This window comes from Stegostoma tigrinum, chromosome 38 (assembly GCF_030684315.1).
Source record: "Stegostoma tigrinum isolate sSteTig4 chromosome 38, sSteTig4.hap1, whole genome shotgun sequence".
NCBI classification, from domain to species: domain Eukaryota; kingdom Metazoa; phylum Chordata; class Chondrichthyes; order Orectolobiformes; family Stegostomatidae; genus Stegostoma; species Stegostoma tigrinum.
In genome coordinates, this window is record NC_081391.1 from 2,961,067 (window position 1) to 2,973,758 (window position 12,692).

At 45.4% G+C, this 12,692-nt stretch overlaps 2 protein-coding genes across 7 annotated transcripts in view; one reads left to right on the plus strand and one right to left on the minus strand.

Annotated features, from left to right (window-relative positions):
• Positions 1–12,692, minus strand: part of fam234b (family with sequence similarity 234 member B) — a 58,856-nt gene that overhangs the window by 21,713 nt on the left and 24,451 nt on the right. For 4 of the 5 annotated variants that reach the window (XM_048521007.2, XM_048521003.2, XM_048521008.2 and 1 more), the window contains 4 exons: positions 11,974–12,133; positions 5,782–5,923; positions 2,138–2,287; positions 414–495 (listed from right to left, as the gene is read on the minus strand). In XM_048521007.2, coding sequence (XP_048376964.1) covers positions 414–495; positions 2,138–2,287; positions 5,782–5,923; positions 11,974–12,133 — 534 coding nt within the window. The remainder of the gene's footprint in view (positions 1–413; positions 496–2,137; positions 2,288–5,781; positions 5,924–11,973; positions 12,134–12,692) is intronic. The other variant, XM_048521004.2, reaches the window with a different exon arrangement.
• ddx59 (DEAD (Asp-Glu-Ala-Asp) box polypeptide 59) overlaps positions 2,738–12,692 on the plus strand; it is a 60,717-nt gene continuing 50,762 nt past the window's right edge. Inside the window, exon 1 of one of the 2 annotated variants that reach the window (XM_048521016.2) lies at positions 2,738–2,891. The gene's annotated coding sequence lies outside the window, so the exon portion shown is untranslated. The remainder of the gene's footprint in view (positions 2,892–12,692) is intronic. The other variant, XM_059640862.1, reaches the window with a different exon arrangement.

Sequence of the window (12,692 nt, forward strand, 5' to 3'; positions counted from 1 at the left end):
ACGGGCCCAAACTACTCAATCTCTTGTCATAAGGTAGAAAAGAAAAATTGCTCCATGCTGGGGATCACTCTCAATGTCAGGGTCTCACTTAGTTTTACGCACTTTCACATATGTGCATCCCATGTAAAACTGATTTAGACCACCTATTGCATTCCTGAGTTCACTGAATACCTTACCATTTCAGAGTCCAGCGATATCTTTTGCTCCAAACTTTTGTGCACCTTAGCTTTCCTCTCTAATAGCCAGTCCTTTATCACTGATAAGTTAATTTAAACCCTCAGCAGTAGCACAAGTAAATTGTCTCACAAGGACAGTGACTGGAAGAGGAGAGGCAAAAATAGAGGCCTGGTACATGGTACTGAGACACTACCAAAATGAAAAGGAACCCCTCAAAGCAAATCTGCAGCCCCCACCTCTCTCACGTCGCTCCTGCTTGTGATCTGGATCAGGAAATCTAGGACGTTGTCTTGGTTGAAGAAGCCAGTGACAGGAGAACTGGAAGGAAAACCATTCTTATTAGTGTTACGCAGAGGAAATAAAGTGGGTATTCTGCTGCATGGGACAGGAATCTTCACTGTTCACCTCCAAGCCAATGGAACCAAGCCTTCCCCACCACCCTCAGAGGAGACAGTACCATGAGACGCATCACACCAATGATCACACAGCATGGAGTGACATGCAGATGCTAATGCACTGTGATTAATCAAGGTCTATGTAGGTATAACATGACAATATTGTAATGTCAATGTAAAGATCATGTCTTTACTCTTCTGTCTGTTTTCAACTGTGGACCAAGAGGAACTATTTTAAAGCCGAGTATTGTTGAAGGATTACTGAAGGTTTTGATAACAAATAACCTGACACTCATCATAAACACTGTTTAAAAAGATGCTGGTTCAGATCAACTGGGCTTGTACTCACTGGAATTTAGAAGAATGAAGGGGATCTCATAGAAATGTGTAAAATCCTGATAGGACTGAACAGCTGGATGGGGGAAGAATATTCCTGATGTTGGGGAAGTGCAGAACTAGGGGTCACAGGCTAAGAATAATGTGTAAGCCATTAAGGACTGAGAGGATGAAGAATGTCTTCACTCAGAGAGTTGTGAACCTGTGGAATTCTTAATCATGAAAAGGTGTTGGGGCCAGTTCGTTAGATACATTCAAGACAGATCAGGACATAGTCCTTGCGGCTAAAGGGATCAAGGGGTACGGAGAGAAAGTGGGAGTGGTTTACGGAAACTGCATGATCAGCCATGATCATATTGAATGGTGGGCAGGCTCAAAGTGTCAAATGGCGTCCTATTTCCTACGCTTCTATGAATCTGGAGGTGAAGAATAGCTGGTGCCAAGGACATGAATAAACGTAAAGATGGCAAGAAGTAGCTGATTGGTTTGTGGACTTGTGACCAATTAGAGATGACAAAAGTCTTCTGCCTGCTAAAATCTGTGTGACTGGTTCTCAGGTAGCTGAGCAGGTCAGGGCTGTGTGTAGTAAATCCATCCAATTTCCAGCAGCTTAGAAGCTCTCTTCTGCACAGTAAAACCTACTTACAGCCTGAAGAAAGCCAGTTTATTCTTCCTTCTCACAGTTGCTGTAAGCTACAACTAATCAATTAATCAGTCAGAGAATTTTTAGAAATGCGAACCAGCCACCCTGTGCCTCCCTCAAACAAGTGAAAGTATCCAGAGGAACAGGACTGAGAAAGTGTTCTGATTAGCAAAAGAATGATCTCAGCAGATCCTGTGAACAGGGATCTCTGAACTGTCTTCATGAACTTTTCATCTGTGTTGTTTGTTTCTGTCTGTGGCACTGTATGGATGTGTAAGGGGCAGCTGGTAAGAAGATTAGAGGTTTCATTAGTGCTTACTTGTTGCAAGAGTCTATTTGCTTGTCTATGTTTTCTGTCAACTTAGGACTAAAAGGCAGGTGCATTGAGAAATTGGTGCACGCTTTAAAAGCATCTTTTGCAATCTGGGAATAGTGGAGCTTGATTTTTGGTGTGCCACCACAGGGAGGTGAGATAGCAATGAAAGGGGGGAAAAGCTGCTTTTAATTTTATTGAGGAGATTCCTGCACAGAGCTGTATTCCCTGGACACTGATCATTGATGAAATTCTGCCATACTACAGGCTCACCTGTCGATGATGCTTCCGTTAGCTGACCATAATTGCAGGAGATGCTGCCGACTCAGACGTTGCAATCTACTCTTTGTGGTGATCAATGTGTCACTGTCACTCCCTCCACGTCGGCTCAGAGTCTGTACGTCCCTCACAGAATCATTGCTGCTGGGACAAAAATAGATTTGATTACATCAAAATTAACTGATTAAGTCTCATAACCCATACACAGACCCCCATACCTCTACCCTACCCCTGTACTGACCCCTGCCAGACCTCCCCCCCACCGCTGCCCACAGACCCCGTACAGAATTCCCCAACTTTGTTAATGTTAATCTTGCCTCGTACGTGTCCTGTGCAGCGTAAGTCACACATTGTTCACTCTTTTTCACCCTGTGATCTGTGTGCCCTTGATTGCTGTGACCTGCCTGTACTGCTCGCAAACAAAGCTTTTCACTGTATCATACACATAACAATAAATCAAATCAAATCCCCCAAACTCTCCCTCCCCTACACCATACACAGAACAACCTCCTTTACAGACTCTCTCCCTGCACCCTGTATATAACCCCTCCTAACCCTGTTTAGACCTCCCCCATCCCCCTGAAGGTCTGGAGACTGGGACACAGTTAGTGCTGGTGGTGTGGCGGGGGAGGGGGTAATTTGTGCAGGGGAGTAGGATGTTAGGAACACAGGTTGGACACAGCCAGAGCCAGTATCCGATCCAATTATGGGAACAAAGCTAGGTGCAAGCAAAAAGCAGCAACATTTGGTGAGTTACTGGCTGAAGTTCATGTTTCATTCCAGAAAACTGAAGAATTGAGATTGTTGTCTAAAAGAAATTTTTAATTTCAGCAAAGTCTATCCTTTTCATACAGCAATTGACTGTTGTCCCTCTGAAAACAGTGTAGGGAGAGGGCAACAGGGGGCTCTGCTCTCCAGTCTATCGAGGCTGCATTTGGAGCATCTCAGTGACCTCTCTCACTGCCTTGGACGTTAGTGTCATTGAGAGACAAGACGAACGACAGTCGGTCTGTGCCCCGGTTCCCCACAGTGTAAACCCCAGCCCCCCATCAGTGCAGCCTAAGCCCCACAGCCAGTGAGATTCCCTTTTTTTTGTGGGTGGGGAGAGCAGGGCGGGGGGGGGGGGGGGGGGGGGGGACGGGGGGACATGTTTGGTGGCAGGTAATCACTTCTATCTGTGGTTCTGTGGGCAGTGAGATTATTCCAGATTCTGAGGCTGGCTTGATCGGTGAGTGAACTGGGTTACATTGCAGTATTGAAGACTTCTCTCCCTCGGCTGGGGACTGATACAGAACAATGTCAGTAAAACTCTCCCTGTCCCTGGAGTGAATGAGTAGATGTGGAATTCTTGAGCACTGAAGCTGCAAGCAGAGCTGGTTTTCTGAGAGCACAAAGCCGTCTCGCTCAGTCTCTGTGTGTGTTGGATTCTTTGTTTAGTGATATTGTTTAACTCTGTCCAGCTATATCTGTGCCCTGCAGACACGGAGCTTACATTTCTGTGTGAACAGCAGTGAAGAAAGGGAAAGTGTGTGTACTGGAGAAGCTGAAAGGGGATCAGTGATGGACTCAGGCTGATAATGAACTTGTGTACAGATACATAATCCACCTGCTGCCTTGTCTCTCACAGTTCTGCATTACATGTGATTTGAGAGTGTCAGGACGATGGAAAAATACAGCTCAAGCTGTACTTGACCTTTTTTTCCTAGGTTTTCTCCTCTTCAGAGATTTTAATTACATCACATCAGCAGTAAATGTCGATGGAAAGGTCAGGTGGATTAGCTTTTAAAATGTGACAGAGACAGATTGTACTAAAGGCAAACCCCTCCCCTTTGACCCGGTGTGTGACCTCCCAACTTGGTAGTTGTTTGAACAGCCAGTCGCTTCCTATCACCCTGCTGATCACAGGCTGTTGCTCATCTCTCAGATTCCTTGGCCTATGGGCAGTGCTTGCAGTTTGTATGCTAATCGCTGCCCGAAGCCCGAAAGCCAAAATGGCAAAACGCCGTGCCACAATCATCCATCCGCACCATCATCTGACAGTACTCAACCTAACCAGAGGCCTCTGTCAACTGGATTGCAAGCATGGTTCACGTATGGGAAGCTCTATACTTGGGAGGCCCTGTACTTGGGAGGCCAAGGGCAGACTGTGTGCCAGTAGGTGGGCAGAGCATGTGCTGGAGCGTATATCCACTGGTGGACAGCTGCTGGCCATTAGCCAGAGATTGAACATTTCCTGTGCACTGATCTCATGCAATCTGTACATTTTATATGGTACATGAACATTCTGCTTGCAATTTATCAACTACAAGGACAAAGCCCTCCCTGCATGTCCACCCCATCCATCTCAGCAACACTTACCCCATGAATAAATTGTTCTGAGCATATCGCTGTATTAGTTTGTTAACCGAAAGTGACCCTGTGTCCTTAGCTCTCAAGGTCATCTTTTAAAGTCTGTTGTTGACAGCACAATGCAGTCATGTGAGAAAGCACTGCTACAGTAGCTTGGTCAAATACGTGACTGATTGCAGAAACAGGTCAGTTTATTGCTATTTTGGATTGCAGGATGATGAGCCTGTTTTGGCATCGTTCTTACTACGTGACTAAGTGCAGTCTCCTGGAAGAGAATCAGTATCACATGCAAACCCTCAGAGAGCCAGCACAAAGGAAGATCGTAACTTCATGCCCTGCACAATTTAATCAACAAACAGAGCTGCCTGTCTTAAGTTCACCAATCAAAAAGTCATATTTAGAAAGGTTTTATTTCATGCTAACAACTTACATAGGCAGAGCCACAACTAACATATCAAATTAAAGCTCTGTCATGCCAACTTGTGAATGGTGGCGGACAATTAAACAATTCAATGGAGGAGGCAGCTCCAAAAACAGTCCTCATCCTCAATAGGTCCCAGCGGTACAGATACTGGTCTTCAAACAATTCGATTCAGTCCATGTGATCGTAAGAAACAGCTAAAGGTGATATTGGATGCTGCAAATGACATAAGTCCTGACAACATTCCCCCAATAGCACTGAACAAATTGTGCCTCCAGCAAAGATATTTCAGCGATGCTATAACATCTACCTGATAATGCAGAAAATTGTCCGGGTATATTTTGTCCAAGTGAGGCAAAGCCAACCCACTTAGTTACTGCCCCGTTCAGCAAAATGATGGAAGGTATTGTCAACAGTGCAGCAAAAGCACTTTAGTAGTTGTGATGAACTTTGGGATGCAAAGTACTATAGAGATGCAGAGACAGGTGTCTCAGTCTACATACGATGAGGACTGAAGACCAGTCAAATTGGAGTCTAAGTGACACAGTCACAGGTGTAAGGAGTTTCCTGAACCTGTACCTCAGATCACTTTTCCAGCCTGTGATTTAATTAAGGGGCCCTTTCACAGGCCTACTCTAAAACTACAGCTGCCACTGGTTTCTCAGCTTAATTCCTTGTTTTTACCAGAGTTTGAAACACCCTGAAAGTAGGTTAAAGCTTGGCAATTGCAGCTGGCTCCCTTCACCTCCCAATGCACCATTACTACAGGTAGCTGATGCTCTCAGAAACAGCTGTCCAGACATAAACCCACCAAGCGTCCTGCCAAAACAGTCCTGACTGCTCCACATGCTATTTGAGTGATAGTCACCTGTACACTTCCAACAATCCAGACAGGTTCCCATTTCTCTTCCATTCCCATAGGGTGTCCTGACCTTGTAGAGATGGAGGCAAGCTCCCTTTGCCATTTGCTTGGGTGTAAATGTCCCTCACGGCCACAGCTTGGATGGTTCCTTTAGAAGGGAAGATTTTGTGTTAGTGAAGTGCAGGAGGATTCTTTACAAAGAATAATTGCTCCCTATTCTAGGAACGAGAAGTCTTTTTTTGTGCTCCCATTGTGTCAGCTTTCAGCTGTCGTTCCTTGTTTTAGTAAGTTAACTCTGACAGAGGGCTGTGATTTCAGGGATAATTTAACTACCAGTTAGGAACAGAATCCAAAATCAAACATGCAAACTTTAGCTAACAGCTGCACTTACCACAGGAATTGGAATGAGTTTCTGTTTTAGTCACTACATTGTTGTCCCCAAATGTACACTTTATTCATAAAATTTATAGAATTCAAATTTGTCAACATACAAGATTTTACAAAGTATCAAACTAAATGGTTCAGTTTCCTCTCTGTACCTGTCCATGGCACACTTGAGACGCTGGAGGCTTAACATTTTTTGTTTAAATGATAAGAGCATATTATTTTTTCTGGCTGAATAATTGGTTAGATTAAGATTCTCACAGTACATTTATTAAGGTGTGTTCCCTCACAACTGCGCAGTTCCTCAGCTGTTTTGTCTTCTTTTTGAAATAAACCTTTTGGTTCTCTCAAAACCCAAGCTTGGCGTCCCTTCCTGACCACAATCTGAATAACCCGCTCTTCTGTCAGGTTTCTCAGCTTCAGTACTGTAATGAACAGTGACCACAGTCTTTCTCAGTATGATCATAACTGCATTCCTGCTTCCCAAACATGTAACCTGTTCTTGCACTACCTCATATTCTCCAATTGATGGTGCTAGCAACTGCAGAATATTAATCACCTTCTTGTCCTTTTCCAAAGGTCAGGCTGTTTACTGCGAGCCTGTCTGGGCTGGTTGGAATTCTCACTCACAAGCAATGAACATTTAAAAGTTGCTTCTGGTGAATAATATTTACTTTCTTATTGAAGATTCACACAGAAGATACAGCAATGGACGGTACATTAGAGTATAAAAGAACCCTGATCTGATGGGCCACTGGGCTGAGGAGTGGCAGATGAAGTTTAATTTAGATAAATGTGAGGTGCTGCACTTTGGAAAGACAAATAAGGGCAGGACTTATACTCTTAACAGTAAGGTCCTGGGGAATGCTTGCTGAACAAAGAGACCTTGGGGTGCAGGTCCATAGTTCCTTAAAAATAAAGTCCTAGGTAAACAGGATAGTGAAGAAAGTGTTTGGGATACTTGCCTTTATTGGTCAGTGCATAGACCATAGGAGTTGGGAGGTTATGTTGCTGCTGTACAGGACACCGATTCGGCCACTTTTGGAATGTTCTGTGTAATTCTGGTCTCCTGCTACAGGAAGGATGTTGTGAAACTTGAAAGGATTCAAAAAGATTTGCAAGGATGTTGCCAGGGTTGGAGAGTTTTAGCTATAGAAATAAGTTGAGTAGGCTGGGGCTATTCTTCCTGGAGCATCTGAGGCCGAGGAGTGACCTTATAGAAGTTTACAAAATCATGAAGGGTGTGGATAAGGTGAATTGCCAAGGTCTTTTCCTCCAGGGTGGGCGAGTTGAAAACTAGACAGCATACATTTAAGGTGAGAGGGGAAGATTTAAAAGGGACCAGCGGGGCAACGTTTTCACACAGAGGGTAGTGTGCATGTGGAATGAGCTGCCAGAGGAAGTGGTGGAGGCTGGTACGACTACAACATTTAAAAGACATTTGGATGGGCATGTGAATAAGAAGGTATTAGAGGGATATGGGCAAAATGTGGGCAAATGGGATTACATTAATTTGGGCTATCCAGTCGGCACAGGCGGGTTGGATTGACTGTTTCCATGCTGTACAGCTGTAGGACTATGACTAGATGAATGCAAGTTGTACTTCGGGCACGACTAGACGTTGAACTTTTCTTCCATCATCTTTGCCTCCATGCCCATTTCTTTGGGCAAGAGTCTTCTCCCCATTTTCACCCACCTCCAACACACTCCCTCCACCTGGACCCCTCCCCTCTGACCTTTTACCCGCACTCGATCTGTTCATTGAGAACTGTCAACATGACACTGGTTGCCTCAATTTCTGTGAGCCCCTTCCCCATCCCAACCTATCTCCCCACGAGCTGACTGCAATCTGTGCTCTCAGATCAAACCTTGACTTTGTCATCAAACCTGCTGATAAGGGTGGTGTTGCAGTTTGGCATACTGATATTTACATTGCAGAGGCTGAGCACCAGCTCTTGGACACCACCTCTTATCTCCCCCGGGTGTTGACCCCACCATGGACCATCAGGATATTGTGTCCACAAGTCACTAACCTCATTTTATCTGATGGTCTTCCCCCATCATTTTCACCCAGCTCATTGTCACCCAACTCCACACAGTTCACTTCTACCTCCTTCCCAAAACCCACAAACAGACATATTGTTTCTGCCTGCTCCTGCCCAACAGAACTCATCTCTTCCTACCTTGATTTGGTTTTTTATCCTCTTGACCAGTCCTTTCCCACTTAGAGCATGATTCCTCTGATGCTTCATGTCAGTTTCAGAATTTCCAGTTTGTGGGCTGCAGCCACGGCCTCATTACCATTGCCATGCAGTCCCTTAATACATCCATCCCTCATCAGGATGGTCTCAGGGCTCTCCGCTTCTTCCTGGAAAAAAGTTCCAAACCATTCCCATTCACCACCACCCTCTTCCGCCTGGCTGAACTTGTCCTCACTTTCAGCAACTTCTCCTTTAACTCTTCTCACTTCCTTCTGGTCAAAGGGGTGCCCATGGGTACCCACATGGGGCCCAGTTATGCCTGTCTCATTGTGGGGCACGTGGAACGTTCCTTGTTCCAGTCCCACTCTGGTCCCTACCCACAATTTTCTCTGACACATTGATGATATCATTGGTGCTGATTCACTCTCTCATCCGGAAATTGAAAAGTTTGTCAATTTCACTTCCAATTTCCAAACTGCCCTCACCTTCACCTGTTCTATCCCTGAAACCTCCCTTTCCTTCCTTAACTTCTCTGTTTTATGGGGACAGGCTGGCTGCCAATATCCACTACAAATCCACCAACTCCCACAGTTACCTTGACTCTATATCCTCACACCCTGCTTCCACTAAGGGCTCCATCCCATTCTCCCAGTTTCTTCATCTCCATCGCATCTGTTCCGGTGATGCCAGCTTCTAAAAGTGGCCCTCTAAAACGTCCACCTTCTTCCTTAACTGAAGATTCCCCAGCACCGTGGTTGACAGGACCCCTGGCTGTGCCTGGCCCATCACCCGCATGTTGGCACCCACCATTTCCATTTGCTCCCACAACAGCAACAGTGTCCCCCTGGTCCTCACTTACAATCCCACCAACATTCACATCCAAAAGATCATTAGCCACCATTTCCACCACCCCCAGTGGGATGCCACTACCTGACATATTCCCCTTGCACCACCCCCTTGTCACTCTTATGCAAGAACTACTTCCTCTGGGAGGCTCTTGTCCACTTCTCCTCCACTCCCAATACTTCCCCAAACTCCCATTACCCTTTGCCCTGCAATCTCAGGTGTAGCAACTGTTTATTTCCTCCCTCCTCAGTATACAAGACCCCTGACACACCTTCCAGGCGAACCAGTGTCATACCTGCACTTCACTCAGTCTAGTCTACTATATTCACTGCTCATGACTTGCTCTAGACAGGCAAAACATCGACTCGGTGACAGCTTTGCAGAACAACTACGTTCTGCCTGCAAAATTCCCGATGTTCCCATTGCCTGCCACTTCAACACACCACTATGTTCCCTAGTCAACATTTCTGTCTTGGGCTTGCTGCAATGCTCCAGCAAAGTCCTGCACAAGTTGGAAGACCAGCGTCTCATTTTCCACTTGGGGATCCTGGAACCTTCTGAACTCAATATCAAGTTTAAGAATTTTAGGGCCCGAGCACCTTCTCCGATATCCTTATCCCAACCGCAAGTCAGGTTTGAGTTGGAATGTTTATTCCAACTCAATTTACCTAGATGGGAGCAGCTCCAAAAACACTCAAGAAACTTGACACGAGCAAGGAAAAAGCAGCCCGCTTGATTGACACCACATCCCCAAACATCCACTCCCTCCACCACCGATGCTCAGTAGGAATAGTGTGTACCAGCTACAAGATATACCGTAGAAATTCACCAAAGATGCTTAGACATGACCACTTCCATCTAGAAGGACAAGAGTTAGATGGGAACACCACCACCACCTGCAAGTTCCCCTCCAAGCCACTCACCATCCTGACTTGGAAATATATCGTCGTTCCTTCACTGTCACTGGCTAAAAATCCTGGAACTTCCTCCCTTACAGCCTTGTGGGTGTACCTACCCCACATGGATTGCAGCAGTTCAAATGACGGCTCACCACCACCTTCTCAATGGCACTAGGAAGGGACAATAAATAATGGATTAGCCATCCAATGAATAATAAGAAGCCGGTGTACACATAATGGGCTGAATGGCCTCCTTCTGTGCTAAACTATTCTATAAATTCTGTGGCATCCTAAACCTAAAATAGAAACTAGTTGCAAAACCACACTTCATTCAATTAAGAGTTTTCCTTTCCCATGCCCCTTGTTACATATAGATATTGTTTCATCAGATGAACTTACAAGATATATTTAGATTTCTGACCAGCTGCACACATTGATGGCCCCTCAGACTCCAAGTACAGAAGGCATATTGAGTAGGAAGTGAAATCAGGCAAGAGATGACAGTGCGGAGGTGCTAGAGTGGAGAAGGCCTCGGTCAAAGCTTTTGGAAAGGAGAAGGAAAGTACTGGTGGTGGACAGGTTACAGGAATGTCATTTTAGAGGATCTGGCCTCATGGCAGAAGGTGGAGCTGTGAATGATCAAGCTATTGGCAACACACGTAGCTGCTGTGTAAGCAGACTGCTTCCTGAAATGGCAAGAGTAACATAGGAAGACAGACTAGATGTCAGGATTATAATTTCTAGAGGTTGGAAGAATTGTAAGGTGAGTATAATGTCGCGAAAACATATGAAAATTTCTAACCGGGATTAGACAAAGTAAAGGCAGGAAGGGTTTTCCTGCTGACCAGAAGATCCAGAAACAAAGTTCACAGTCTAAAGATGACAGCAGACCACTTAAGAATGGAGATTACGAGAAATTTCTTGATGCAGTAAGTGGTCAGCCTGGGAATGCTCTACCACACAAAGCAGCTGAGATCAAAACATTGAATGTTTTCAAGGTGTTAGATATAGTTCTTCGGTCTACAGGGATTAAAACATACGGGGAGGAAACAGGACCATGGGGACTGAGCTTCTTGTGATCAGCCATGATCAAATTGAATGGCAGACCAGGTTCAAAGGATCAAATGGCCTTCTACTGCACCTATATTCTATGTTTTTACATAACAGATGCCATATGAAATAATTAAACTCCCAGAAGCCCAAGGTTGCTCTGCCATTAGAAAGGGCGATTGTTGGCATGTTCAACCTGAGGATCACTATGCTTCAGGTGAGGGGCAAGGTTGAGAAGAGAGGGGCTTTAATGGTGATCTCAATTAGTGTGGGAATCAAGCCCACACTGTCAGCATCACTGTGCAAGACGCCTCAGCCATCCAGACAATGGAATTAAGGAGGAGTCATATTGTGTCATAGAGCCACATGGCACAAAAACAGGGAGGCCATCAGGGGTGTTTAGCAAGAAATGAAGGGCCTTGAAGGTGTTCCTTATTGTTGACCGCAGGTGGTCATTGAAACTTCACAGAGGTCAGCCAACGGCAGTGTGTGCGCGACTGGCTCAGCGTTTTACATTGACGTTTGTGATGAAGGGGCAAAGATTAACTATGTCCCTGCTTGTGGATAAGTACAAGCTGGATGAATGTTATACTCGCACAGCCAGAGGTTCTAGTCCAGCCTGGCAGGGGAATGGTGTTGCAATCCTGTACCTCTCTAAGTAGCACCATGGCCTTCTGTGTGATGGCATGGACAATAACAATAACCAAAAATGTGGCCCAAGACAGGAGAGGCACAAAGGAGTTGAGGATCCAGATGGGAAACGGTAGTCAAACATTAAGGAGGGATCAGAGAAGACTAATTTGATCTCTCCTCCTTACCATAGCCAAACAGAACGTACAGCGTGCCTCCTCCAGACATACAGGCCTTTGGACCAATCAGCTTGCCCTCGCCGGTCACATTGTAAGAAACTGACCGGCCAATCAGGGCCCCTGTTGCTCCTGACACAAATACAAAGGAGATTTCACGAAGCCGACTGGTCTGGAACAGAAACAATTTGTTAGAATAATGCGCAGAGTGTCTTGGATATTCACAGGTGATTGCATTCCTCCCACCCATCTGAGTGAACTCACTCACTCCTCAGTGAACTGCACTATGTTACTGAAACAGGAGTCCAAACTCTAGGATCGGTTACCCAGTGAACATGGATTTGGATCCCCTGAGAACTGAATTCAGTTTTAAAAATATGACATCATTTAAAAGAGACCATGAAGCTGTCAGACGGTCAGAGAGACTGAATGAGTTCACTCACGGCCTTTAGGAAAGGAATCTCTCATTGTCACTTGGTCAGGGCCTAAAGGTACTCCAGTCTCACACACTGGTAAGAACCCTCTGTCAAAGTCATCACCTTGAATATGCTGATCTGGACTGGAATCCTTGTTTCCAAACCGGACCAGATAAAGCGTGGCTCACTTACCTGCAGTGGAGTTTATCGGCCAAACTTCCAGGCCAAAAAACTCTCCCAGCTGAAGGAACACAGTTCAATGCAGCAACCCACATGGATCAATGCTGACACTATGTCCCTTCTGCAGTGGTAGCT